Source organism: Sminthopsis crassicaudata, chromosome 2, assembly GCF_048593235.1.
Source record: "Sminthopsis crassicaudata isolate SCR6 chromosome 2, ASM4859323v1, whole genome shotgun sequence".
Classification (NCBI taxonomy): domain Eukaryota; kingdom Metazoa; phylum Chordata; class Mammalia; order Dasyuromorphia; family Dasyuridae; genus Sminthopsis; species Sminthopsis crassicaudata.
The window spans coordinates 435,925,896-435,951,816 of record NC_133618.1 but is presented as its reverse complement, the minus strand read 5'-3'; the positions used below and the strand labels follow the sequence as shown (position 1 = coordinate 435,951,816).

Sequence of the window (25,921 nt, the reverse complement as noted above, 5' to 3'; positions counted from 1 at the left end):
AGGTCAACTCAACCTCTGCTATTCTCCTCCCCTAGTTTATTCAATCTCCACTCCCATGTGAAATGGCCTAAATATGGAAGTATTCTATAAATGTCTGTGGTTGTTGATAATGATGATGATGAAGTAACAGGTTTGCTAAAGTGGTGACTGCCTTGGTCAACTCAGAAACCTGTCTGTGTCTGTTTGGGCAGAAGGGTGATGCAAATGTGGTCAGGCAGCTGGCTTGGGAACAGAAGCTGCTCCTTCCCACCCTACCCCCACCCCCAGGCTACGGTAAATGAGACTCGGGCCAATCCAGGAAGATCAGGAGGGTAAATGCCAGGCTTTCCCTATCTCCTGTTTCCAGACTGATCAGACTGGGCACAGGAAGTTGAAAGCATGCTGATGGGGACATGTGGCCTCCACACAGGTTTCTGAGTCAGACAGTGGCGTCAGCATCAATTCCTTTGGCTGTATAAGTCCTGAGGCTTTTCTTTTTCTCCCTTTCTTTTCAGGAAAGACTGAGTCACATTGGACCTGAAGAATTTGTCCAAGCCTTTGTGCATAAAGATTCTTTGGACAGTACAAAGGTAAGGAGGGCATTCCTTCCTTCCTGTTTCTCCTCTCCTGCCCCAAAGAGAGGCAGATAAACAGACAGATGTAGTATCTGCATTGTGTACAAGGCAGTTTTTAAAACAAAGGGTTTTAAACTTGGTGTCTATAAAATTTAACTTTTTAATATTTCGATAACTATCTTGGTGATTCAGGAAAATCTGAGTTCAAATCAGGCTATAAATACTAACTAGCTGTGTCACTTAACTGCCTTAGTTTCATCATTTGTAAAATGGAAATAAGATAGCACCTATTTCCAGGGGCTATTGTGAAGATCAAATGGAATAATATTTGCAAAGTGCCTGGCACATAGTATAGGCTATATAAATGTTAATTACTATTATTATTATTGTGCTTTATTTCTTTTGGTTTCTTTTGTAATCCCATGAAGTTTGTTTTATGCACTTAATACTATTGATCTGAGAAGAGGACCATCAGTTTATGCCAAAGGTTCCATGTTATAAAAAAGTTTAAGAATTCTTTTTCTAAGAAAAGGACCTTGGAACCATCACTTGTTCCTTAAAAGCATGGCATCCTAGGGCCATTGACCTCCATGTCTATGTGTCCAGGGTTCTGGATTTCAGGCACGTTGCAATGAAAATAGCCTCGGACTATCTAGGCATCAAGCCACTTGGGTCTGCAATTCATTATTGCATGCCCTTTGTCTTAAATGCGCTTTGAGAAAATTTGTCTCAATTTTTTAGAGCTGTAAAATAAAGGAGTAATATTAGGTGATTGATGAGGGCTTTTCCAGCTCTGATACTCTATTTTATAGGCAGCAAGGGGGTCCTGAGATTAGGGCATTGGACTTAAGAGTCAGAAGCCCTAAGTTTGAATGCCATATTAAACATGTGCTTGCTGTGGAGCCATGGATAAGTTGATTATTCTCTTGTAGTCTTATTTTTCTCATCTGTGAAATGGGAATTATAAAAGCATCTACTTCATGGAGTTGTTGTGAGAATCAAATGTGATAAGGTTGCTAAGTCCTTTGCAAATCTCAAAGCATATTATAAGCGCTATGCTAGCTAAAAGTCCGGGTGGGTTTCTGACCCACAGAAAAGTGGATTGTTTGGTGTAGAACTAGGAAGTGGAGATGGAATCAGAGCAGAAGAAGCCTCATGTCAATGCATAAAGACCCGCAGGCACAACTATAGGCAACCTGGCTCTCCCTGCCCATAGGATTCAAACTCAGAGCTTCCTTTCTCCAGGCCCAGCTCTCCATACCCTGCATGACACCTGGATGTGGGACTTTGGACCAGTCCTCTCCTCATTTCCCAACTGAGAGGGTTGGATTAGATCCTCTGGGAGCCCTTCCAGACCAGTGTTCTGTTGGTATAACAGAGGCTGCTGAAAGTGGGTCTCAGTTTCCTCATCAATGAAATGTTGAATTTGATAAGATGACTTTTAGGCTTTTATCCCCTTGATCTTGCAATTCCCCCAGCTGACCCTAACCCTGATAACTCTTGAAAAAGAAAATAAATTTCACTTTAAATGGAATAGTTTATATACACGATTGCCCTCTAGTGGCTACTTTAAAATACATACAAATATAAAAAAGGATGAAGGCCTACTAAAAGCCCTAACCATTAAAATGAATTCATCTGCTCATTCACTCAAGAAATGTTTCCCAAGTTCTTATTACATCCAGGACCCTGTGTTGGTCATCAGGGTGATACAAAGATGACTAAAGCATGGCATCTGTGATCTTTGTGGCCTTATGGAGCTCACCCCCTGAGAATAAAAACACCACTAATAATAGTACTAATAGTAATAACTAGTATTTGTGCACTGCTTTAAGGTTTGAAGTATGCTTTAACAAATAACACCTCATTTTATCCTCACCACTGAGGCAGCAGAAGTTAAGTAATTTGCCCAATCTCACATTGGCTATTAAATATCTGAAGTCAAATGTAAACTCATCTTTACCAATGTACCACATTTGAAATTTAAACTGATCATTTGAAAATTTAATTAATTCATTAAAACAAAAATAAACCCATTATTTTGCCTATATAAGATATTTTTATGAAAAATGATCATATTTCCCCAAATAAAAAATATTTAGCTAACATTGTTTTACCTATTTTTGCAACTCTTTTTTATGTTGGCTTAATATAATAGGAATGAATATAAGGTCAGAGATACTTCTGTACTAGAAGAATCAAATTCTATCTTTTTCTTCATTCAATGTATGAATACAGATTGGTTATAGATTTGCTATATTGCAGAGTATCATATCCTTCAATGGCTCATTATTTTATATCCTAGAAAGTTCAAAACCCTTAGCCTGGGGGTCCTCTACAGTATAGCCTCAACCTACCTTTCAGGTCTTATTTTTCATTACTTTCCCTCATTCACTGAACTGTTTCAATCAAAGTGGATAATTTGACAGTTTCCCTTCTTCCTATCATTTTTCTATTCCCCTATCTCCATGTTCTCAAAGTTTGGCTCATGGACTCCTAGGGGTTCCTGAGACCCTTTCAGAGTATCCTCAAGGTCAAAAAATACTTTTAGAATAATATTAAGATGTTCTTTACTTATTAAAATATTCCTCCCCTTCCAACAACATATCTGTTTGAGGCTGGATATTCTTCACATATTTCAATTTAAACAATGTATTTCAACAGATTTAATGTAAGAAATAAGAGAATCTGGTTATCTTCTAGTACAGAAGCATCTCTTATTTTATAGTTGTTCCTGTTAAACCTAAGTCAACATTAAAAATATTTACAAAAATAGATAAACAATGCTATTTATCTCATTTTTTGTTTTGGAAAATATAGTTATTTTCATTAAAATGTTATTTATCCAATATAATAGAGTTATTATTTTAATGAATTAATAAAAATTTTTAAATGAAAAAGCCAAATTTCTGATATGACAAATATCAATAACTATTAACTGAAATAGACAAAAGCTCTTTGAAGTCTTCAGTAATTTTTAAGAGCCTAAAAGGAGCCTGAATTTTAAAGCTTTTAGAACAAACGACTGGCATAGAGGTTCCACTCTGATGTGATTATCATAATGGGACTTATCTTATTACCTATTTGTATTCTTTTCTTATCTCCCCCTTTTAATTGTAATTTTTTAGGGTAAACCCTCTATCTTTATTATCAGAGTACCCTCCTTATCCAGTAACACAAAGCATTGTAGGGAGTTAGGTACCCAGTAAATGTTTTTTCAGTGAATTAGTCATTGAATAAGGCAGGGATTTGAACAACATGGCATTTTAGACAAAAAGTAACTTGACAGGAACATGCTGACATTACTGAAGGAGGAAAGACTGGACACAGGGAGAGCAGTTACTTTCAGTAACTCGAGTAAAGAGTAAAACACATAGACAAGAACAGCAAGACAGTAGAAATGGCCAAGAAGGAAGCAGTCTTATAGATGCAGCAAAGAAAAAAAAATAGTATTTGGTGAAGCAAAAATGTGAGAGGTAGCAGGTGAGAAAACTGTAGTCAGAAAATGACCAAAGCCAAAACTAAAGTTCTCAGAGGTCTTGGGATGAGGGAGGTAATTTCATGTGTGGACAACCACTCAATCAACAAGTATTATTAATTTCTGCCAAGGCACTGTGCCTAAGTGGTGGGGATACAAATACGAAAAGTGAAAGAAAAAAACAAGGAAAATGTCAAAGAACTTGCATTCTAATGGAGGAGACAATAGGTAAATACAAGTATAAGATATGAGTATTTACCAAATAACTATAACTATATGTGTATATGAGTATATACTCAATAAATATAACTATATATATGAGTATATGCTAAATAAATATAACTATATATATATATATATGAGTTTATGCTAAATAAATGTAAAATGAATAAATATAAAATCATTAAATACAAAATAATTTGGGTGGCACTAGCATTTGGGGAGATCAGAAAAAGTTTAATGTAGAAGATGATATTTGAAGTGTGTTTTAAAAGAAGAGATGGTCTTTATAAAGCAGAGGTAAGGAAGGAATAAATTATGGGCACGTGGGATGACTAGTGAAAAGGCACAGAAATGAGAAATGATTTATATATAAGGAACAGAGAAAAAGCCCTTTCAGATGGATTCCAGAATATAAGAGGGAGAGTAGTATCCATTGAGGCTGAAAAGATAATTTGGAGCTAGATTGTATAATATGTTAAAAGCTAAACAAAGAGGTTTATTTTTTTTCCTAAAGGTAGTAGGGAACCACCAGAGTTGATTGAGTGGAGATAGTCAAATCTGTGTTTGTGGAAAATTAAATTTGACAGCAGTAGGAGGGGGTTTTGATAGTTTAGAGTAAAAGGATGGTAGTTATGTGGGTAAAAAGAAAGAGTTGGATGCAAGAGATATTGGGGAGGTAAAACAGAGTCAGTGCATTTGGGAGAAGGTGTGGTCTCCACAGGACAAGAATGTGTCATTCTCTTTGGGAAGCAAAGTTTCTATCAAGTCAAAGACTTGGAAGGATAAAATGAAATAATAAAATCAGAGTTAGAGAGAATCTTGATAGTAATTAAGTCCAACCTATTTCTGAGCAAGCATCCCAACAAGTGATCATCCAGACTATGACTGAAGACCTCCAGTGAGGGAACCCCACCTCTACCAAGGCAGCCCATTCTACTTTTAATTAGTTTGCAAAGGAAGGCATTATTGTTATGGTGGTGGTTTTGTTGTTTTTCCAGACATTTGCCTCCTCTGAATTTTCCATATCTTGCTTCTTCTTTGGCCTTCTAAGGTTAAGTAGAACAATTCTAGTTTAAAGACCCAAATGGGTTAAAGGAAAGGTGAAAGTCCTAGTAGTAGAATGAAGTCCCATATTTACATTGAAAAAAAAAAAAAGGAACTGGGAGAGGAGAGAAAATGTAGTTGGGAGGTTTGAGTTAAGATTGAACTTAGATTTATGCAATCAAGCCTTCATGATGGCTTATATTTAACAAGAATGAGCACAAAATTAGAAATACTTCTGTTGTGCTGTAATTAAACATAAACTTTCTCATCAAGGGCTGTTTCAGTTTTTTGGTGTTTTTTTTTTTTTTTTTTTTTTTTTTTGTCTTATCTCCACTGTCTAGCACAGTGGAAAACAGGTGCTTAGTAAAGGCTTGTTGAATAAATGAAGGCTTACTTTAGCTCAATCAGCTTCTCTGTTCCTACATCTCTTCCTCATCTTCCTCCTCCTCCTCCTCCCCCACCTCCAACTCATTTTACCTACATCAAAACTTCTCTGCAGTGGGCTCCCCTCACCACACCCTCAAAATTATATCTAATTGAGCTGTTATAATATTTCTTCCTGTCTCTTTTTTCCAGCATTTCAAAATAATACATACATCTTTTTTCTAGTCTTGTTTCAGTGAACAGAACAAAACAAATAACCTCGAAGCTTATGTGAAATGGTTCAACCGCCTGTGCTACCTTGTGGCGACGGAAATCTGCATGGTGAGCAAAACATCCCTACCACTGGAGGAAACCCACTCCCCCCACCTCTGTCCCGTCCAGCCCCTCAGGGTCCAGGAATAAGCAAATCCAGAAACCAGTCTTTGCATCAGTAAGCAAACAGCCCCCAGAAGCCTAATGTGACCATAGCAGAAGGCAGCCAGAGTCCGCCAGCTCTGCCTGACAGTGTTCAATGAACCATTATCTCAGTTAAGATCCATAGAAGTCCCAGACTCATTGAAAAGACTTTAGAGCTCCATCTCCTTGCTTTACAAATAAGAAACTAGGGCCAGAGAGGCTGAATAGTGGATGCTCCTGTCTTTGCTTCTCCTCAGCCAGCCAAAAAGAAGCAGAGGGCACAAGTGATTGAGTTTTTCATCGATGTGGCTCGGGAGTGCTTCAACATTGGGAATTTCAATTCACTGATGGCAATCATCTGTGAGTAGCTGCCTCTAAACTTGGCACTTGCCCTGGGGGGTGAGGAAGAGGAGGCAGGCAACTGAGCCATCCTTTCTTCTCCCCTTCATGTCTCTCTTCCAGCGGGCATGAACATGAGCCCTGTCTCCAGATTAAAGAAGACGTGGTCCAAAGTGAAAACCGCCAAGTTTTTCATCCTTGAGGTAAACAGAAAAGAGTCACTGCTTCCTGGTTATACTTTCAAGAATATACTTTCAGGAATGCCTTTTTAAGCTATCAGCAAACCCAGCCACTCAGGCATGTTTCTGGAGTAAATGGGGTGTTTTTTGGTTTCTTTTCCAGCACCAGATGGATCCCACAGGCAATTTCTATAACTACCGGACAGCGCTGAGAGGGGCAGCCCATCGATCTCTCACTGCCCACAGTAACAGAGAGAAGGTAAGTGTGAGGGAGGACTGAACTGTATCCATGGGCCCTGAAGCAAATAAAGATCCGTGGTAAGTGTAGGGTGGCTGGATTTCCACATAAAGGAAAATGGGGACAGCCCTGGTTTTGGAATTCAGACACCTGCCTTTGATTCTCAGTTCTGACACTTATTATCTGGATGAGAAAGCCTATAGAATCATAGAACTTACATTTGAAGGAAATTTTAAAAACCATCTAGTCCCATGTCTAGTCCCATGATAAGGAAACTAAGGCCTAAGGAAAAGAAAATCACTTGCCTGGAGTCAGAGACTAATACATGGCCAAGCCTTGAGTCAAACCAAGATCTCCCATCAAATCCACAGAAGCATTCTCACTTCACTTTTTCTCAGCCTCAGTTTCCCAATCTGAAAAATCAGGAGACTCAGACCTGCAGAATCTATCTCAGAGGATTGTTCTGAAGAAAGTGCTCTGTAAGCCTTAATATGACAATATGTGTAGAGTCCTGGACTTGAATCAGGAAAAAACAGGTTTGCATCCTGCCCTGGACCTTTACTACTAGTGTGGCAGGAGTATGACTCTACCTCTAAGGTCTAGCTTTAAATCTATGCTCCTTCTACATGAGCTCTAATTAATCCGGATCAAGTCACCAGAATTGACAATTTTAGCTTAGTCCCTCCAGAGGAGCTATGAGTCTAAGACTAAGGCTAAATTGACACTACCTGCAGATGATTTATTGGATTTGCCTTCTCAGTTTCCCCTAGTGAGCTCACTGAGGCAAAAGGAGTAGAGAGGAATTGGAACTTAGTGTGATATCCTCCCATTTTAAACTGGTTCTGTCTATATGTAGCAGAATCCTTCCCTTTGCGTAACACCATGCTTCTAGGGATGTTTGTCACTTTCCCATTTGATACCTATCATGGCAGAAGAAAATCTGCAGTGAAGTGTGTGGTCTCATTTCTCCCCCTTGAAAAGATAATAAGACAAAACCCCTGTGGAAATTCTGAACCTCCGCTTCAGGCAACCTCATACCCAGTGAATTAGGAATCTCCTCGCTCAGCAAATTTGTTTACAGCCTCGTTTAGTACCAGCTGGTCTTTAACTGTCAGAAGTGATCTGGGGCCAGAATTTCAATTTTTCCTCTTGAGTGGTTCACGAATGGGCTTCACTTGTCTACCCTGTGACCCACTTTTTTCTGAAAACATGTGTCTCTTCCTCCCTCCAGACACCTGGAGCAGCCATGGCTGATCCTAACAGTCTGGGAGCAGAGGCTGCTGGGACTGGAGGTTCTGAAAGGCCTTCTTTTCCATCCCTTTGCTATCATCAGAATCACTTGAAGCCATGTCAGCTAAGTACTGAGAATGGGGCAGTTTAGCTTGGAAAAGAGAAGACTTAGGGGAAGGAGAGATTTCACAACTTTTTCAAGTGTTTGAAGGGCTCTCTGGAGGAAGAAAAGTGAGATTTGTCCTGGATTACCTTAGAGGGCCACATGAACAGTGGGAGAAAAAGGAAAAATTTGGCTCAATATTGAGAAAAACTTCTTGATGCTTAGAGCTACCCCCCAATAGAATGGGACATCCCAGGAGACAGTAAGTTCCTCTTGATATGACTGCAGATTTAGGGATGAAAGGAACCTTATTTATCTCATTTTGCAGATGGGGAAACTGAGACCCAATAGCTTGTCCAGCTTAGAGAAGCCAGTCCTGGTTCCCATTGTCCTGACTGGTTCCAGGGTGTTTTCCAATATATCATGACATTACTTGACTCAGGAGTAAATCCAATATCAATATACCATGAAATTACATGACTTAGGAGTAAGTCACCCTGACTCAGGAGAACAGAACACAGTTGGACAGAGACTCATACATGGCATGGAAGTAGCGTATAGCACAGTAGATACAGTTCTGGGATCAGAAAAACCTGAATTCAAATTCCAGCCTCTGAAATTTGTGCAACTTTAAAATTTAGATAACCTTTGTCCGGATTAGTTTCCTCAATTATAAAATTACAAAATACTCAATTATAAAACAGGGATCACAATAGCATCTACCCCCTAGGATTGTTGTGAAGTTCAAATGAAATAATAATTATAAAGCACTTAGCATAGTGCTTGACACACCAAATGTTCCTTTTCTCTAATCTCAGTTGTATCTCATTCTTTGCAACCCCATTATGTGACACTGAATGCTGTACTTGATATTTGTAAAATATAGTAAAATAGATACTAAAATACAGTAAAATAGATTCTAAAATGGCTTGCCATATCCTTCTCCATCTCACTTTACAGATTACAGTCAAATAGGGTTAAGTGACTAGCATAGGGTCACATAACTAGTAAGTGATTGAGGCTAGATTTTAATTCAGCAAGAGTAGTTTTTCTGATTTTAGGCACTATGGCACCACCTAGCTGCCCCCTAATTTCAGTACTACTGAACAAAAAAAAAGTAGATTAATTTAGGTAGTATTGTCATTTTTATTATATTAGCTCGGCCTACCTATGAACACTTGATATTTTTCCAAGACATTAGATCTGACTTTATTTGTGTGGAAAGTGTTTTGTAACTTTTTTGTTATTATAGTATTTTTTTTTACAAGACATATGCATGGGTAATTTTTCAGCATTGACCCTTGCAAAACCCTCTGTTCCAACTTTTCCCCTCCTTTCTCCCACCCCTCCTCTAGATGGCAGGTAGGCCAAAGGGTATATACAGTTTGATAATTTTTTGATTTCAAATCGCTCTCCAGAATGGGTGGATTCTTTCACAACTCCACCAACAATGTTATCAGTGTCCCAGTTTTCCCACATCCCCTCCAATATTTAACATTATCTTTTCCTGTCATCCTAGCCAATCTGACAGGTGTGTAGTGGTATCTCAGAGTTGTCTTATTTGCATTTCTCTGATTAATAATGACTTGGAGCATCTTTTCATATGGCTAGAAATAGTTTCCATTTCTTCATCTGAAAATTGTCTGTTCATATCCTTTGACCATTTATCAATTGGAGAATGGCTTGATTTCTTATAAATTAGAGTCAATTCTCTATATATTTTGGAGATGAGGCCTTTATCAGAACCTTTGACTGTAAAAATGCTTTCCCAGTTTATTGTTTTCCTTCTAATCTTGTCTACATTAGTTTTGTTTGTATAAAACCTTTTTAACTTGATATAATCAAAATTTTCTATTTTATGATCAATAATGATCTTCTTTGGTCACAAATTCCTTCCTCCTCCACAGGTCTGAGAGGTAAACTATCCTATGTTTCTCTAATTTATTTATAATCTCATTCTTTATGCCTAGATCATGAACCCATTTTGACCTTATCTTGGTGTGTATGGTGTTAAGTATGGGTCCATGCCTAGTTTCTGCCATACTAATTTCCAATTTTCCCAGCAGTTTTTGTCAAACAGTGAATTCTTATCCCAAAAGCTGGGGACTTTGGTTTTGTCAAACATTATGTTATTATAGTTATTGACTATTTTGACCTGTGAACCTAACCTATTCCACTAATCAACTGGTGTATTTCTTAGCCAATACCAAACGGTTTTGGTGACTGTTGCTTTATAATATAGTTTTAGATCTGGTACAGCTTGTTTGTTTTTTTTTTTTTTTCATTAGTCTCCTTGAAAGTCTTGACCTTTTGTTCTTCCAGATGAATTTTGTTATTATTTTTTCTAAGTCATTAAAATAGTTTTTTGGGAGTCTGATTGGTATAGCACTAAATAAATAGATTAGTTTAGGTAGTATTGTCATTTTTATTATATTCACTTGACCTATCCAAGAGCACTTAATATTTTTCCAATTGGTTAGAACTGACTTTATTTGTGTGGAAAGTGGTTTGTAGTTTTGCTCATATAGTTCCTGACTTTTCCTTGGCAGATAGATTCCCAAATATTTTATACTAGCAGCAGTTATTTTAAATGGAATTTCTCTTTGTTTCTCTTGCTGTTGGAGTTTGTTGGTGATGCATAAAAATGCTGATGATTTATGTGGATTTATTTTGTATCCTGCAACTTTGCTAAAGTTGTGAATTGCTCCTAATAGTTTTTTAGTTGATTCTCTTGGATTCTCTAAGTATACAGTCATATCATCTGTAAAGAGTGATCATTTGGTTTTCTCCTTACCTATTTTAATTCCTTTAATCTCTTTTTCTTCTCTTATTGCCAAAGCTAACATTTCTAGTACAGTATTGAATAACAGTAGTGACAAAGGGCAACCTTGATTTACCCCGATCTTATTGGGAATGGTTCTAATTTATCCCCATTACATCTGATTATTGCTGATGGTTTTAAATAGATGCTATTGATCATTTCAAGGACAACTCCATTTATTCCTATACTCTCTAGGGTTTTTAATAGGAATGGATTTTGGATTTTGTCAAATTTTTTTCTGCATCTATTGAGATAATCATATGATTTTTGTTAATTTGGTTATTGGCATAGTAAATTATGCTAATGGATTTTTTAATATTGAACTAGCCTTGCTTTCCTTGTATAAATCCTATTTGGTGTATTATCCTGGGAGGGGACCCATAATTGGAACGAGTTGAACTAGAAGGCTTCTGTGATCCCCTATGATTCTGTGATTCTGTCTAAGGCAAGTACGGTTATCTGAGTCATTAAAAGAATGATAGAGACTTGGTAATATGTTCCACTAGAGGGACAGAGTGTAGAGCTAAATTGTTTGTGTTGGTATTTCTCTTTCGTCCCATTGTATATAAATGTAGATGAAGATCGGAGTAGTCAGTGTTGGAGGATTTGTAGGATGGAAAGTATGGTGGTATATTGTCAGTGAAGTTGTAAATCAATTCAACCATTTAAAATGCATTTTGGAATTAATCGTATAAAATAACTAAAATGTCCATGTCTTTTGATGCAGAGATTCTGCTATCCCAAAAAAAATCATTGATAAGAAAAAAGGTCCCATACATCTCAAAATATTTATAGCAGAACTTTTTATGGTAGAAAAAAACTGCAAAATAGATACCACTGGGCAATGTTTAGAATGTAATGAAATATTATTGTGCTGTTATTGTTTTGCCTGTGTTTTCAGGCACATCCTATTGCTTGTGAACCAATTTGGGGTTTTCTTGGCAAAGATACTGGAGTATTTTGCCATTTCCTTTTCCAGCTTATTTTACAGATAAGGAAACTGAGGCAAAAAGTAACTTGCCCAGGGTCACACAGCTAGGAAATGTCTGAGGACAGATTTGAACATAGAAAATGAAACTTCCTGACTTTAGGCCCAGGACTCTGTCCATTGCACCACCTTCATGACCTTATTGTGCTATAAGAAACCTTAAATATGATGACTACAGAGAAGTTTGGAAAGACTTATATGGACTGATTCAAAGTGAAGGAAGCAGAATCAAGAACATAATATAGAAAATAACTATAATAAAGTAAACAATATACAGCAAAAAACAACCATCATAAAATCTAAACTACACATTATGAAATTATAAAGACCATGCTTGACCCCAGAGAAATTTGGTTTTCATTTATTTGTTTGTTTTGAGAGAGGGAGAAATTTCCCATCATTTATCATTTACTTCAGAGATCACCAGAATTTTGAATTAGAATTTCAAGAAAATGCTAATTCTAACCAGCTCAACTCCACCAAACAAATGTATACATCTCAGAATGATAATTTTTATAGCTATTGAGATCCCTGAATAAATGCAGTTTTAAATTACTCAGTCTGTTGAGTTTGGGATTTGAATGATTTTTTTTTAAGAGCTTCACACAAAAGATTGAGATAAAGCCCAGGGTAGCTTTTCTGAGCAAAACCTGTGAGATGAATAACTTAAGACTCTAATTGATTAGTTAATTTGACATGCAGATGGGCCATGCTTTTAAAGGAGCACATGAGCAGACTAGCAAGGGCCCTAAGCGTGCATCGAATTTTAAAATGTGGTTTAGAAGGAGACTGTCAGGGGAAGAATAAGTCTTAGGTAGAGGCTGCTATAGATATCACTTCATTCTCCAAGTTCAAGTACAGGGGCCCAGCCACTATTTCCTAATGTGGGAGTTTAATTGGAACCATTCAAGTGTTGAATGACCTTCTTAACTATGGCAACGTGCTGAGTAGTTCTTCTAACTGACTATTCATTAAGCCTGCCTGCATCAGATTGTAGGTTATTAGAGGTACAAGGTCACCAAAACACCTAAATTTGGAAACTAAGGATTAGAGCAGGATCTTAGGATCATAGATATAGGCCTGAGGAGGAGCTTAAAGGTCATCTAGTCTAAACCTATTCTTTTACACTTAAAAAAACTGAGACCCAGAAAGGTCAGATGACTTCCCTGAGATCACACAGGATGGCAGAATTAGGATTCAAAACCAGGTCTTTGAAATCCTTTGTTGTTGCTGTTATGGTTCATTCATGTCCTATTCCTCACAATCCCATTTGGGGTTTTCTTGACAAAGATCCTGGAGTGATTTATCATTTCCTTCTTCAGCTCACTTTACAGATGAGGAAACTAAGGTAAACAGAGGTAAGTGACTTGGCTAGGATCACAAACTAAGAAGGGTCTGAGACCAGATTTGAACTCCAGAAGATAAGTCTTTGTGACTCTAGGCCTGGGGCTCTAACTACTGAGCCACCTAGCTGCTTCCTACTTCTGACAAGAAATCCAGCTGTCTCCCTTAAATCTCAGCATAATTTCCAATTTATGATGTGCTGGCAAATCCTTCTTGTTTGACCCAGTATCATTCATTGATGCACTTTCTTCTAGGTATTTCCTGGCCACCTTCAAAGCAAGCGTCTGTTTGAACATAAACATGCCCTTTCTCTATTTGGGGCCTCCATCCTTATCTGTAAAATGAGGAAATTAATCTCTCTCAGCCTTAGTTTCTTCATCTGTAAAATGGGAATAATACTAGTACCTATGTCACAGCATATTATTTGGTCTCAGATACTTAAAAAGTCCTAGCTGTGTGGGCAAGTCACTTAACCCCAATTGCCTTAGCCAAAAAAAAAAAAAAAAAAAAAAAAACCTCAGAAAACCTCTGTTTCCAAGTGCTAGTTCTGTCATTGACTAACCTTGTATAGCACTGAACATATCAGTTTCCCCTCTCTAAAATTCGGTTGCTTCACAGCCAGATAAAGATGATATTCTGGATAGAACTACAACTAGGGTTGGGTAGCAGGGCCTTTGCTTGAGGGGAGCAAAATTAAGAGGGCATTGATACCACTTCTGCTCATTCAGCAGCATAGAAATAGCTAAGCTTAGCATATGCTTAGTAGGAATAATTGTTACAGTAGAAAACTTCCAGATATAATACAAAACATGCCCACCTGTTACCATACTCCAGATGAGTTCTCCTCCATAGTAAAGTGGGCCTGCTAGATCTCTGGGTCTCTCTTTCCTTCACACCAACTGAATTTTCATAAAAAGTAGATTTAAATATTTATGGCGGCTCTTTTTTGGGGTGACAAAGAATCAGAAACTAAGGGGATGCCCACCAGTTAGTTGGAGAATGGCTGAACAAGGGGTGGTATATGATTATGATGGAATACTATTATATTATAAGAAATGATGAGTAGAATAGTGTGAGAAAAAGCTAGGAAGATTTATATAAATTAATACAAAGTGAAGTGAGCAGAACCAGGAGAAAATTACACACAGTAGCAACAATATTGTAATGATAATCAGTTGTGAGAAAATGTAGCAATTCTGATTGGTACAATGATCTATCCAATTCCAAAGGAAAAAATGCCATCTACCTCCAGAGAGGGAACTTAATACAAACTAAAGTATACTTTTTCCTCTTTATTTTTCTTTCTTTTTCCCTCTACAACATGACTAATGTGGAAATGTTTTGCATGATTTCATATGTACGATAGGTATTCCATTTTTTGCCTTCTCGTTAGGTGAGGAAGATGGGAGGGAAGAAAGGATTTGGAAACAAAGATAACATTTTCTTTAAAAGATTTTTTTTTAACCAAAAAACTAGTCCCTGGTTTCCTGTAATTTTTCAGGCTCTAAAAGGTTTGTAGTAGTTCTTAAGCTAAGGTCACTGTGAGGAGCTACTGAGATGATGGATGGAAGGTGATTTATAAATTCTGAAGTGCTATACACAAGGCATGATTATCATCGTTGCAGCATTTGTGAGAGCAAATGAACTTTGACAGCTGTTTATTTTACTTCTGTTTCAAGAGATAGAAAAGTTTCGATAACTTTTTTTCTCTTAGCTGACGATCTCCTTATGGAAAATTCTGAGTAAAACTAACTCCTTTATCCTTTGCTTTGCAGATAGTCATTCCTTTCTTCAGTCTGCTAATCAAAGACATATACTTTTTGAACGAAGGATGTGCCAATCGCCTTCCAAATGGACACGTCAATTTTGAAGTAAGATTGAAAACTTCTCCTACCTCTCTGTCTATGGCACTCTACCCAGGGTTCAACATCTCAGTTTCCATCAATCTCACTAGTCACCAGCATTTGTTAAGTGCCTACTGTGTACCTGGCACAGTGGGCTACAAATACAAAGAATGATTCTGTGCTCTCAAGAAGCTTTTGTTCTATCAAGAGAAACAATAAGTACCTTTAAAAGTGTATACTGAATAGGAAGAAAATCAATACAAATTAATGCAAGGTCATTCAAATTTTTATGAGAAAACAGACTCAAAGATATTAAATTATTTATTCCAGATCAGTTTAGCTACTGAGAATATATAGCTAGGTAAGGGGGAAGCCAGTCTGTATTAGAAGATGAACTTTGGTAATCACATACAGTTCATCAGGAGTTTGATAATTTTATATTGAACTTAAATACCCCCAAAAGAACATTTTTATATGCATAACAGAACATAAAAAAGGGATTTTGTGTAAAATCAAAGATCACCTTATATGCTGCTTCATTTTTTTTAAAAAAGAGAATTTATAAGAAATAGCACAAAGTACTTTCAAAACTATCTTATTTAGACTTCCTTCAAGCTTCGTTTTGTTTTCTTCTATGCATTTAAAAATGTTTTATGTCCTCTTCTTTTTGTGGAGCATTACTATTGCTACTTATCTTCTTCCAATAAACCTCCTCCCAATTTAAAAACCCCTCCAAAGAAAATTAAAAACCCCTTATAATAAATAAGCATAGACAAGCAAATGATTCCATACAGTATCCATGTCTAAAAATGTGTGTCTGTTCCTGTGTCTTGAATCTTTCATCTCTTTGTTACAAATCGGATAATATGAATCACCACAAGTTCTGTGGAGACATGCTCAGTCATTGCATTGGTCAGAATTCTTAAATTTTTTAGTGTTATTTCTCTTTGCAATTTAGTTCAAATTCAGCCTTAGATGTTTACTAGCTATTTACTAGCCACTCCATTTCTTTTTACCTCCATTTACCCATCTGTAAAATGAGGATAATAATATCTACCTAGTAGTATTGTTGTAAGAATCAAAAAAGATCATAAGGTAAAAATGTAAAATACTTAGCACAATGCATAGCATATAGTATATGCATAACATATAGTAAGTACTATGTAAATATTAGTTGTCATGAATTGTTCTCCCAATTCTTTGCACTTTACTCTACATTAGTTCACGCTACCCAGGATTCTCTGGGAGAAAAAAGTATCTTTTGTTATTTCTTACAGCATACTAATATTCTGTCACATTCATATACAATTTGTTCAGTCATTCCCTAATTAATTGGCAATCTATTAGATTCCAGGTCTTTTTTCCCTTCTTTTGATCCCCACCCCCCCTTGCCTCATTTCAGGATCAAAAAATTGTTTTTCTTGTGACTATTTCTTCCCTGATAATATATCTTCCCTTTTATCATTACTAACCCCACCCTTGCTTCCCTATTAATTTGATTTCAACACCAAACTCTCTGCATGTACATGTATGCATATGTGTATAGTGTGTATATATATATATACATATATATATATATATGTTTGTGTGTGTGAATATATTCAATATCTCTTTGTTTAACACAAGAGGTTCATCCGATGCCCAATCCCCATCTGTTTTTGTAGATTCTTTTTTGTACTTCCCAATTATGAGAAATAGTAAGTTCTATCCTTTTCTTCCTTCTTTCTTCACTATTGTATTTCTTCCTTTTATGTTCTCTTCTCTTTTTCCTCTTCAAATCCTCAGAACCGAACCAATGTATCCCCAGATCCTGTATTTTTCTTTTATAATTCCTTATATTGAGGATCTGAAAGGATATGTGTTTCTTCTCTCCCATTAGAATATTAGCACCACAAACTCATACAATCCCTTCCAATTGCATAAATAAATTTACTTTTCTAGATCTCTCTTGACTTATTTTAATTTCAAAATTCCTATCTGGCTTTTTGGAATACTAAATTCTAGTATCTCCTCTTTTTATTTTTATTTTTTTAGAAGCTACCACAGCTTGTATGATTTATTTCTATGGTTTCTTAGTACTTGAACCATTTTTTTTCTGACTACCTAACAATATTTTTCCTTTGACACAAAAATTCTCAATATGGAATTAGGTTATGCCATTTCTGGAATTTTTTGTGTTTTCTTTTAGGTACTCAGTGGTTTCTTTCTCTATTTAGGCTTCAGATTCTATTAGATTTGACAATTTTTATTGATGATTTCTTATCCAAGGTTTCTTAAAATATGTTTTCTGGGAATCTGATCATTATTAAATTCTCTCTTCCTGATCTGTTTTCTAGACCAGTTGTTTTTGATATCAGAAGGTTTACATTTTTTATCGATCTTTTTTTTTTCAATCTTTTAATTCTGTTCTAGTATTTCTTGCTATTTCATAGAATCATTGATTTGTTTGGTCTATTTTGGTTTTCACAAAGTCCATTACTTGGTTTAGGTTTACCACTTTCTCTTCTAAGCTATTTGTTCTCCTTATTCTTTTCGGGAGACAGTTTATTTTATTATTTCCTGGCCTCATTTCTTCTAGGTATTCACATAGTCTTTATGGAAATAAAGTCACTGCCTGCAGTTATTACAGAGTTATTCTCTCCCCTTTGGGGTATTCTCAATTTATAATTTTTTAAGTTTGGTCATTGTCTCCTTTAGCTTACTAATTTCTCCATATTTAGTTTCTGAATTGGAGCTTTATACCAGAGACAAGCTCTACCTCCTTCTTTTCCCTTTGCTCTTTCCCCCCAGCTATACTTCTGGATGGGGTGGGCAGCTCTACTTATTACTACCTTGCATTATTTTTTTTATTATTATTCAGTCTGGTGTGAATTTTCAGGTTTTGCTGGACTAAATGTAAAAGATTTAGAATTTAGATAAGTCAAGCAGCAAATATTTGTTAAGCATGTGTTAAGTAGTGTACTAGTCACTAGAGATGCAAATTTTAAAATGAATTAGTTCCTCCTTTTAACAAATATATATTCTACCAAGGAAAAGAAAAAAATATGTCTATGTATGCATACATACACCTATATACATGTAGTATATACACATATATACACACAAAGTAATGTGTGCAGAGAGAGAAACTATCAGATGGGAGCATCAATAAAGATGTCATATAGGATATAGTTATTAAGCTAAACTTTGGAGGGAACTAGGAGTCCTAAGAGGCAGAGTTTGAGGCAAGGCAGGAATACATGCCAAGCATGGGGAAATAGCTTGTATAGACAAAGGTGTAAGACCGGAGTTGGAATTTCAGCAAGAAGGACAGGTTGGCCAGACTAAAGAGTCTATAAAAAAGAATAACGCAAAACAAATCTGGAAAGGTAAGTTGGAGTCCAAATATGAAGGACTTTAAATGCTAAACCAAGAAATTTATATTTTCACTCTTTCAACTTTATTTTTCATCCCTCCTAGAAATTTTTGGAGCTGGCTAAACAAGTAGGAGAATTTATAACATGGAAACAAGTAGAATGCCCATTTGAACAAGATCCCAACATCACTCACTATTTACACACAGCTCCTATCTTCACTGAAGATGGTAAGAAGTCCCTTTTGTCCTTTTATACTTGGCATATGACTCTGCCTTTGTCTCAGTTTTCTCTTCCTCCTCCTTCTCTTTCTTCTTTTCTGTCTTCTCCTTCATCCCCTTCTCCTCCTCCTCCTTCTTCTCCTCCTCCTCTTTCTTTTCTTCTTCTTCTTCTTCTTCTTCTTCTTCTTCTTCTTCTTATTATTATTATTATTATTATTATTATTATTATTATTATTATTATTATACCATTATCCTCTTTCTCTCAATAATTACATAAACTATCCAGCCTGGTCCTAAACAGGGAAGGAAATATTCCTTTTCTAGTGATAGCCCTGATTTCCCTAGTCCCAGAAGTCACTCTTGTAGTCATGCCTCATAGATTCAACTGTTCTTTGGAATAGAAATCCTAATTGATGCTGTCCCCTCTAACCCCCTTGGAATGAGTTTTTCCCCTTTGAGATGAGTTTTACGAGATATGCTTTGAGGCCTTCTATTTGGAATAAGGTGATGAACCAAATTCTAACCTTTTCCTAGATCCAATCCTAGATTGGCAGAGCTAAAAGAGGTCTTAAAACTTAGAAAGTGAAAACTGGAAGGGACCCTCTAAGAGGACCCTCTAAGACATAATGCCATAGCTGGCCTTGGACCATAGAACCAACAACTGGAAGGAACTCTAAAGTAGAATATAGAAAGTCTTCACTATAAGATCTCATAATACCATCCCCTTAATGAGGGGCTAGTAAGCTGAAGTGACTTCTGAATCAGAGATGGTTGTAATGGGGCCAGGTCTCCTGACTCCAGCTGTCAAAATCCTGATGGTTTCACTTTGGTATAGTTTCTCCCATCAGAGCAGCATTGATGGTTCTCTTTCCTTTTGAAGTTTTTTTGGGTCTATCCAAGTTAATCAGGGTAGGCATCTGTGCCTTCCCAGAAAGCATGAAAGTCACAACATAGCAAGGAAAATTAGGCTCAGCAGATTGCCTAAAAGCAGTCATTAACATGATTAAAGGGAGTGGGACAGGCCAGGCTGACTGCAGCCAGGCTTAGTATCCTGAGGGTAGGTAGATGGAAGACATGGCTAACTCCCACTAGCCTTCAAAGGTTACCAGGCAGGGATAGGAACTAACCTCTCTGGCCTTCATTACTTACACTCCCTTTTCTCCCATTACAAGGCCAGTTCAAATTAGCTTCAAGGAGAGGGCCACATTTTAAGTCAGTAGGACATTTGACCTGCACCCCCACTAAGGCTGAAATGCAGGAAGAAGATGAAGGGAAAGCTAGGGCTGATCCGATTATAAACCCACAGAGAAAAAAAAAATGGCAGAATGTATTGTATAACGAAGAGGAAGGAATAGTAAGGGTCGTGGGAGGAAATATGTATTTATAGACCAGAAGGAATCACAGATTGCATAGCTGTTCGTCTATGAGAAATATACAGGTGTACTTTGGTTTAGGCAAGTCAAGGGCAATTCTAATGTTTGTTTTTAAAAAATCTTTTTTTTTAATAATAAATAAAATTCTTTTAAACTCACTAAGCCAGTTGGCTTTTTTTCTAACAATTTTAAAAAAATATTTTTCTTTATTAAACAAATGTGTTGGATTTGGATTTAAAAGACTTCGGTAAAAATTGCATCTCTGTGTGAGGTCTGAGTGACCTTATATATGTCAATTAACCTCACTGATCCTCTGTTTCCTTTTCTGTAAATTTAGGGGTAAGGTGGATTAAATGATCTCTGAATTCCCTTCTAGCTTAAAATCTCTAGTTTTATGGATTAAAAATATTTATATTTTATAATTTTTGAATACTGTGATATGCAAATGATAACTAATTGTAGTTTCTTCCTATTTATCCCCTTTCAGTCTTTTAGGTTATTCATTCATATGTATGTAGTTACCTGGTTGTGACCAATATATATGTTGAGGTTTTTTTTACACTTTTCTTCACCATTGTATAATGGAAATTATCATCCTTAGATGTATCTGTTTTGTAAACTTAAATTTTTACATAGCAGGATTTTCTTAAATTGGTATGTACCTACACAGAAAGAATGTAATTTACAGTTTAAATATTCCAAAAGTTTATTTGTGCCTTGGCTGACAGATTGGCAGATTTAACAATAAAATTAATGCTTTAAATAATGGTTTGGTTCCTAGAGTCTTCTAGCTCTAGTACCCAAACCATCTCTTAAAACTGAAATAAAATCCCTCTTCTGTGTAAATGAAAGCTCCCATTATAACTGAAAAAAAACTTCACTTGCAATGAAAAGTAATAGAAAACAATAGTTATACATGATCAGCATTTTTACTCTATAATAGCAATAATTTTAGTAATTTACATTTATAAAGTGCTTTAACATTTGCAAAATACTTCACAAATTTTATCTCATTTTATCCTTACAAGAACCTTGGGAAGTATTTTTGTTCAGTCATTTCAGTCGTGTCTTATTCTTTGTGATCTCATTTGGAGTTTTTTTTTGGCAAAGATACTGGAATGTTTTGCCATTTCCTTCTCTACCTTATTTTATAGATGAGGAAACTGGGACAAATTCTGGGAGGTAGGTAGTATATTCTCCATTTCCAGATAAGGCAGACAGGTTAAGTGACTTACCCAGGATCACGCAGTAAGTATTTGAGGCCAAATTTTAACTCAGGACTCTTTGATTCTATGTAAGGTGCTCTGTCCCCCGTGATTTCTAATTACCTCCCATCACTTCTGTAAGTCTTTTTCAAGATTTGAATTCAGGTTCAACTGTGGGTCCAGTGCTCTAACCATTAGACCACCCAAGCTGCATCAGGGTTTATTATACTAATAGAAACTGGCTTAGGAACAAAATTATCATTGAACATCAGGTCTATGAAGGGAAGTATTATGTTGTAAATGACAAGAAAGAAACATGAGGATGACTCTTCCCTGTCATACAACATCTAGCCATAGTTTAAAAAGGGAAAAGGGATAAAGAGACCAAAAACTGAAAGAACTTAGTGGTGGAAAAGATATGAAGAAAGGTTGGAGTTAAGGTACATGAAACAAAACTGAATGGGGGAGTTTCCATTTGCCTGAATTCTTCACTGCATACCTACCATCTGACATTTTTAGCCCTAGATCAAACCCTTGGGATTCGTATTCCAACATTTATCCTGCCTCCAGAAGGAAATAAGGCAATGGTCACTGCAAAGGAAAATGGCATGAATATATTTCAAAACTGACTAACCATGAGTTAAGAGGGGTGATGCTGAAACTTCCATTTTCTTAGCAGAAGGGTAGAAGTGTAGAAGTATAGAATGAGATATACATTGTTATAGGTGGCCAATGAACATTGATTAATTTCATTAATTATACTTCATTATGTTCTACTGTGAGACTGGAGAGTAGGATAGCCATTAGAAAATGATGCTAATGGAGAGGGGGGGGATGAGCATCTATAAAACACTCATTAAGGGGCAGCAGGAGATACAGTGGAACGTACTAGCCCTGGAATCAGAAGGACCTGAGCTGAAAACTGACCTCAAATACTTGACACTTACTAGCTGTGCCACCTGGAGAAGTCACTTAACCACATTTGCCTAGCAAATAAATAAACGAACACTCATTAAACATTAAAATCATGTCTGCCTGCAAGAAAATTATTACACTGGATTGTCTTTTTTGGCTATTACATTTAACACTTTATTTATTTATTAACATTTAATGCAAAAGCTTTTGTAGAGCCCAGAATAAGGAGAGCCAGCTTAATGCAGAAAACCACATGTGTATGGCAGGGGTTCAATACTATGTCTGAAAAGATAGTCAATATCTATTCCCAGTGCATTGTGGGCCTTTTGGGAACATATCATTTTGGCAGCAATAAACTAAATACCAGCAATGGAAAAGGGGGAGGAAGGTGGCAATGAACATACCAATATCAGGATCAAGCCTTACCCTTTCCTGGTCTTTCCTTCCCATCCCCAAGATGCAGACACATCGACTATTTGTGCTCCTAATGACACTGTAAGCCCCTGGACAAAGCATGTGCTCAGAGTGGGAAGGGCTTTTTATAGGCCATCTGGTCCAACCCCCTTTTTTCTCTCTATATACCTAAAATCTAAGGCTCGATGACAGAAAGGGACTTATTCTTCTTATTCTTTTTAAATACTATTTTTCCAATTACATATTAAAAGTTATTAAAATTAACTTTTAAAATTTTGATTTCTAAATTCTCTTTCTTCCTCCACTGCCTCCTCCCTGAGACAGCAAGCAGTTTGATATAGTCATCGATGTACCATTGTGCAAAACACAGGAAATGAAGTGAAAAGAAATAGTTTCTGTGAATATGATCCTCAGCCCTATCTAGTGCTCTGGGAGTTTTGACCATTAGGGAAAAAATGGGGCAAATAAGATACCGGGATACCGAAGATGTGAACTTCTTGTGAAAAGGACTTGTGAAAAATCTCATAGCTAGATAGTGTCAGAAGTAGGAGATGATCCCAAGTTTCTCAAGTCCCCAGACTAGTTTTCTTTTCAGAGCACCATATTCTAATTTAATTAAGTTAACTTTAAGGATAAATCCTAACTTCACTCCCACCTCACACACACACACACACACACACACAATTTAGCCATATGCCTGACACATGGAGAGGAGGAAACACCTGCCAGAGACACACAAGTTTCTCTCCATGGAGAGCTCTTCCTGACAGCATTAGGAATTGGCTATTGGTGTATTCTGGGTGTACATCACTCAGGTGTCATTAAATTGATATGGGGGGGGGGCATAGTGCTGCTATTTGGCAAAAGCTACCTAGTCACGCTCCTGAACCAAGCACATATAGGACGAAAGCTATATTTAACTTTGGTAATTAGGTAATTGTTAAAAGCTATGTTACATATTCATGTAATTTAAAAAGCCAGCTGTGTGCAGATGTGGGTGGCAAGATGCAGCACAATGCTAGCTTTCATGATGATCCTGAACCAAATGCTTCATTGTCAAGTTCATAAAAAGTACCAGGAATTAGGCTCTATCTGCAAAGGAGATCCCCTTCTGGGCCCCATTTGCTACAATTTCCAATTTTCACGGTCTTTACAGAGGACATATAGAAGAATGAATGAAGAGTCTCAGGGTATTTGAGAATACTTTAACAACTCAGAAGAGCTCTTACTACTATGGTTACTCTCAATACTATAGATTTATTTATGCAGAGATGCTTAACATATTTGCCCACAAAAAAAAAACAAAACAAAACAAAAGAAGTCACTCAAAGTACCATTTTTCTTTTTGCTTTTTTTCTTTTTAGCCCCTGTTTCAAAGGGATTCAGGATAGAGGCATTGGTTAGCAGGTCCAAAAATAAGAAGGAGGTAACAGAGGTGGTTGGGAATCTAGGCTGTAGGATTTCCATTGCAAATGAACTTGTGGAACAATCATGTATCAAAAGTAGGAATTCACAGGCAGAACTGGGACTCAACACAGACACAAGCAGGGTCATGGGCATGGAAAAACAAAACCCCGGGGTGAATAAGACAGACAAATATGGTCAGCAAAGTGGTTATCAGAACCAGAAAAACTGGAAGCTGTGGTCTATGGCTTAGATAGCACTGGGGATGATCCCCAGAAGAGATTACTTAAATAGACTTTATCTGGGTTAGAATTCAGCTTCCTAAAGCAGCTCCTCCATGAGAGAGTCTTTCAAGCCTCTGAGGGGCCATTGCTTATATCTAGTGATGTAGCATCTATCCTTTGGACTGTTGAAGGTCCAGCTGAGCTCAGAAAGAGGCTGAAACATCTTCGGTATCCCGGTATCTTATTTGCCCCATTTTTTCCCTAATGGTCAAAACTCCCAGAGCACTAGATAGGGCTGATGATCATATTCACAGAAACTATTTCTTTTCATTTCATCTGTATAGGGAGGGGCACCATCATCTCGTATGCTCTCCTGCAGGATCCTTGACAGGATTCTCATCATGGCTCTTCCCAGACACTTGTTACCTGGTAAATCCTCATTTGTATGGAGGATATTCAACCTTTCTGAATCTATGTTTCCTCATCTGTAAAATGGGGATAGGAGGGCAGGGAGTGTAACTTGAACTACTTGCTATCCAGGGTATTTAGAAAACAGATCCTTTGTGAACTGCAAATCGCTGTTTAAATTTCAGTTTTTCAGTCATGTCTGACTCTTTGTGACCCCATTTTGGGTTTTCTTAGCAAAGGTACTGGAGTAGTTTGCATTTCCTTGTCCAGCTCATTTTATAGATGAGGAAACTGAGTTAAATGACTTGTCCAGGATCACACAGCTATTAAATGCCTGCGGCCATATTTGTACTCAGGAAGATATTATCCTAATCCCAAGTCCAGTGCCACCAGCTGCCCTGCTGTTTAAATGCCATCTTCTTAACAAACTGGTTTCCTATTTGTCTATAAGCTTGTCTATTTGTGTGGAAAAAATGACATTCTTTCTTAAATGCATTCTGAAAGCAATATTATGGACTGAGTTGCAGAGACTTGGCTTATAATACTGACTCTGCCCTCCTTGCTCAAGTCCCTGGGTCTCATGAGGGTCCCTTCCTTTGTAAATTGAGGAGATTGGATTAGGCAACCTCTATGTATCCTTCCAGTTCTAAAACTCAATGATCTCTAATTAAACAGATAAATCTATCAATTGTCTTCCTTTGACTTTTCTTCCTTTATAATTAGCATTTTTATATTACAGACACTTTTTTTTTAGTATAAAACCAAATGAGACACTATTGACCAAATAACTGATAACAAATCATTTAAATGTGGAAATGTAACACATAAAATAGAGCCCCACATGGAACACACACACACACATATGCACAAAAAGATTTCAGGGATATAATTATATGAATCCCTTTCTGTCTAGGTCTTTATCTGGCTTCTTATGAAAGTGAAAGCCCAGAGAACCAAGTAGAAAAAGAGAGGTGGAAGTCTTTAAGGTAAACATTTCTTTTCTCACCCCTTTCACTAATGCTTACGTCTACAAAAATCTAATACTCAAATTATTTTAATTTATCTTCAGTAGTATGACTTTAGAGGATATATGTCAGAAATATTTCACAATGGGTAATGAGAATTATTGATACTTCTTGACAGAGTCTTTTCTGGGCAAATAATAGCATTGTTTTAATTACTATATACAAGTAGAATTACCATAATAAAAAACTAAATACCAAAAGAATGTTTTATTTTT

The 25,921-nt window shown here is 36.7% G+C and overlaps 1 protein-coding gene across 4 annotated transcripts in view; it reads left to right on the top strand.

Moving 5' to 3' along the window:
- The window catches only part of RASGEF1C (RasGEF domain family member 1C), a 187,719-nt gene that overhangs the window by 154,848 nt on the left and 6,950 nt on the right, over window positions 1-25,921 (top strand). For all 4 annotated transcript variants that reach the window (XM_074292327.1, XM_074292324.1, XM_074292328.1 and 1 more), the window contains 8 exons: window positions 495-569; window positions 5,908-6,003; window positions 6,336-6,438; window positions 6,541-6,620; window positions 6,760-6,855; window positions 15,096-15,191; window positions 18,624-18,747; window positions 25,595-25,667. In XM_074292327.1, coding sequence (XP_074148428.1) covers window positions 495-569; window positions 5,908-6,003; window positions 6,336-6,438; window positions 6,541-6,620; window positions 6,760-6,855; window positions 15,096-15,191; window positions 18,624-18,747; window positions 25,595-25,667 — 743 coding nt within the window. The remainder of the gene's footprint in view (window positions 1-494; window positions 570-5,907; window positions 6,004-6,335; window positions 6,439-6,540; window positions 6,621-6,759; window positions 6,856-15,095; window positions 15,192-18,623; window positions 18,748-25,594; window positions 25,668-25,921) is intronic.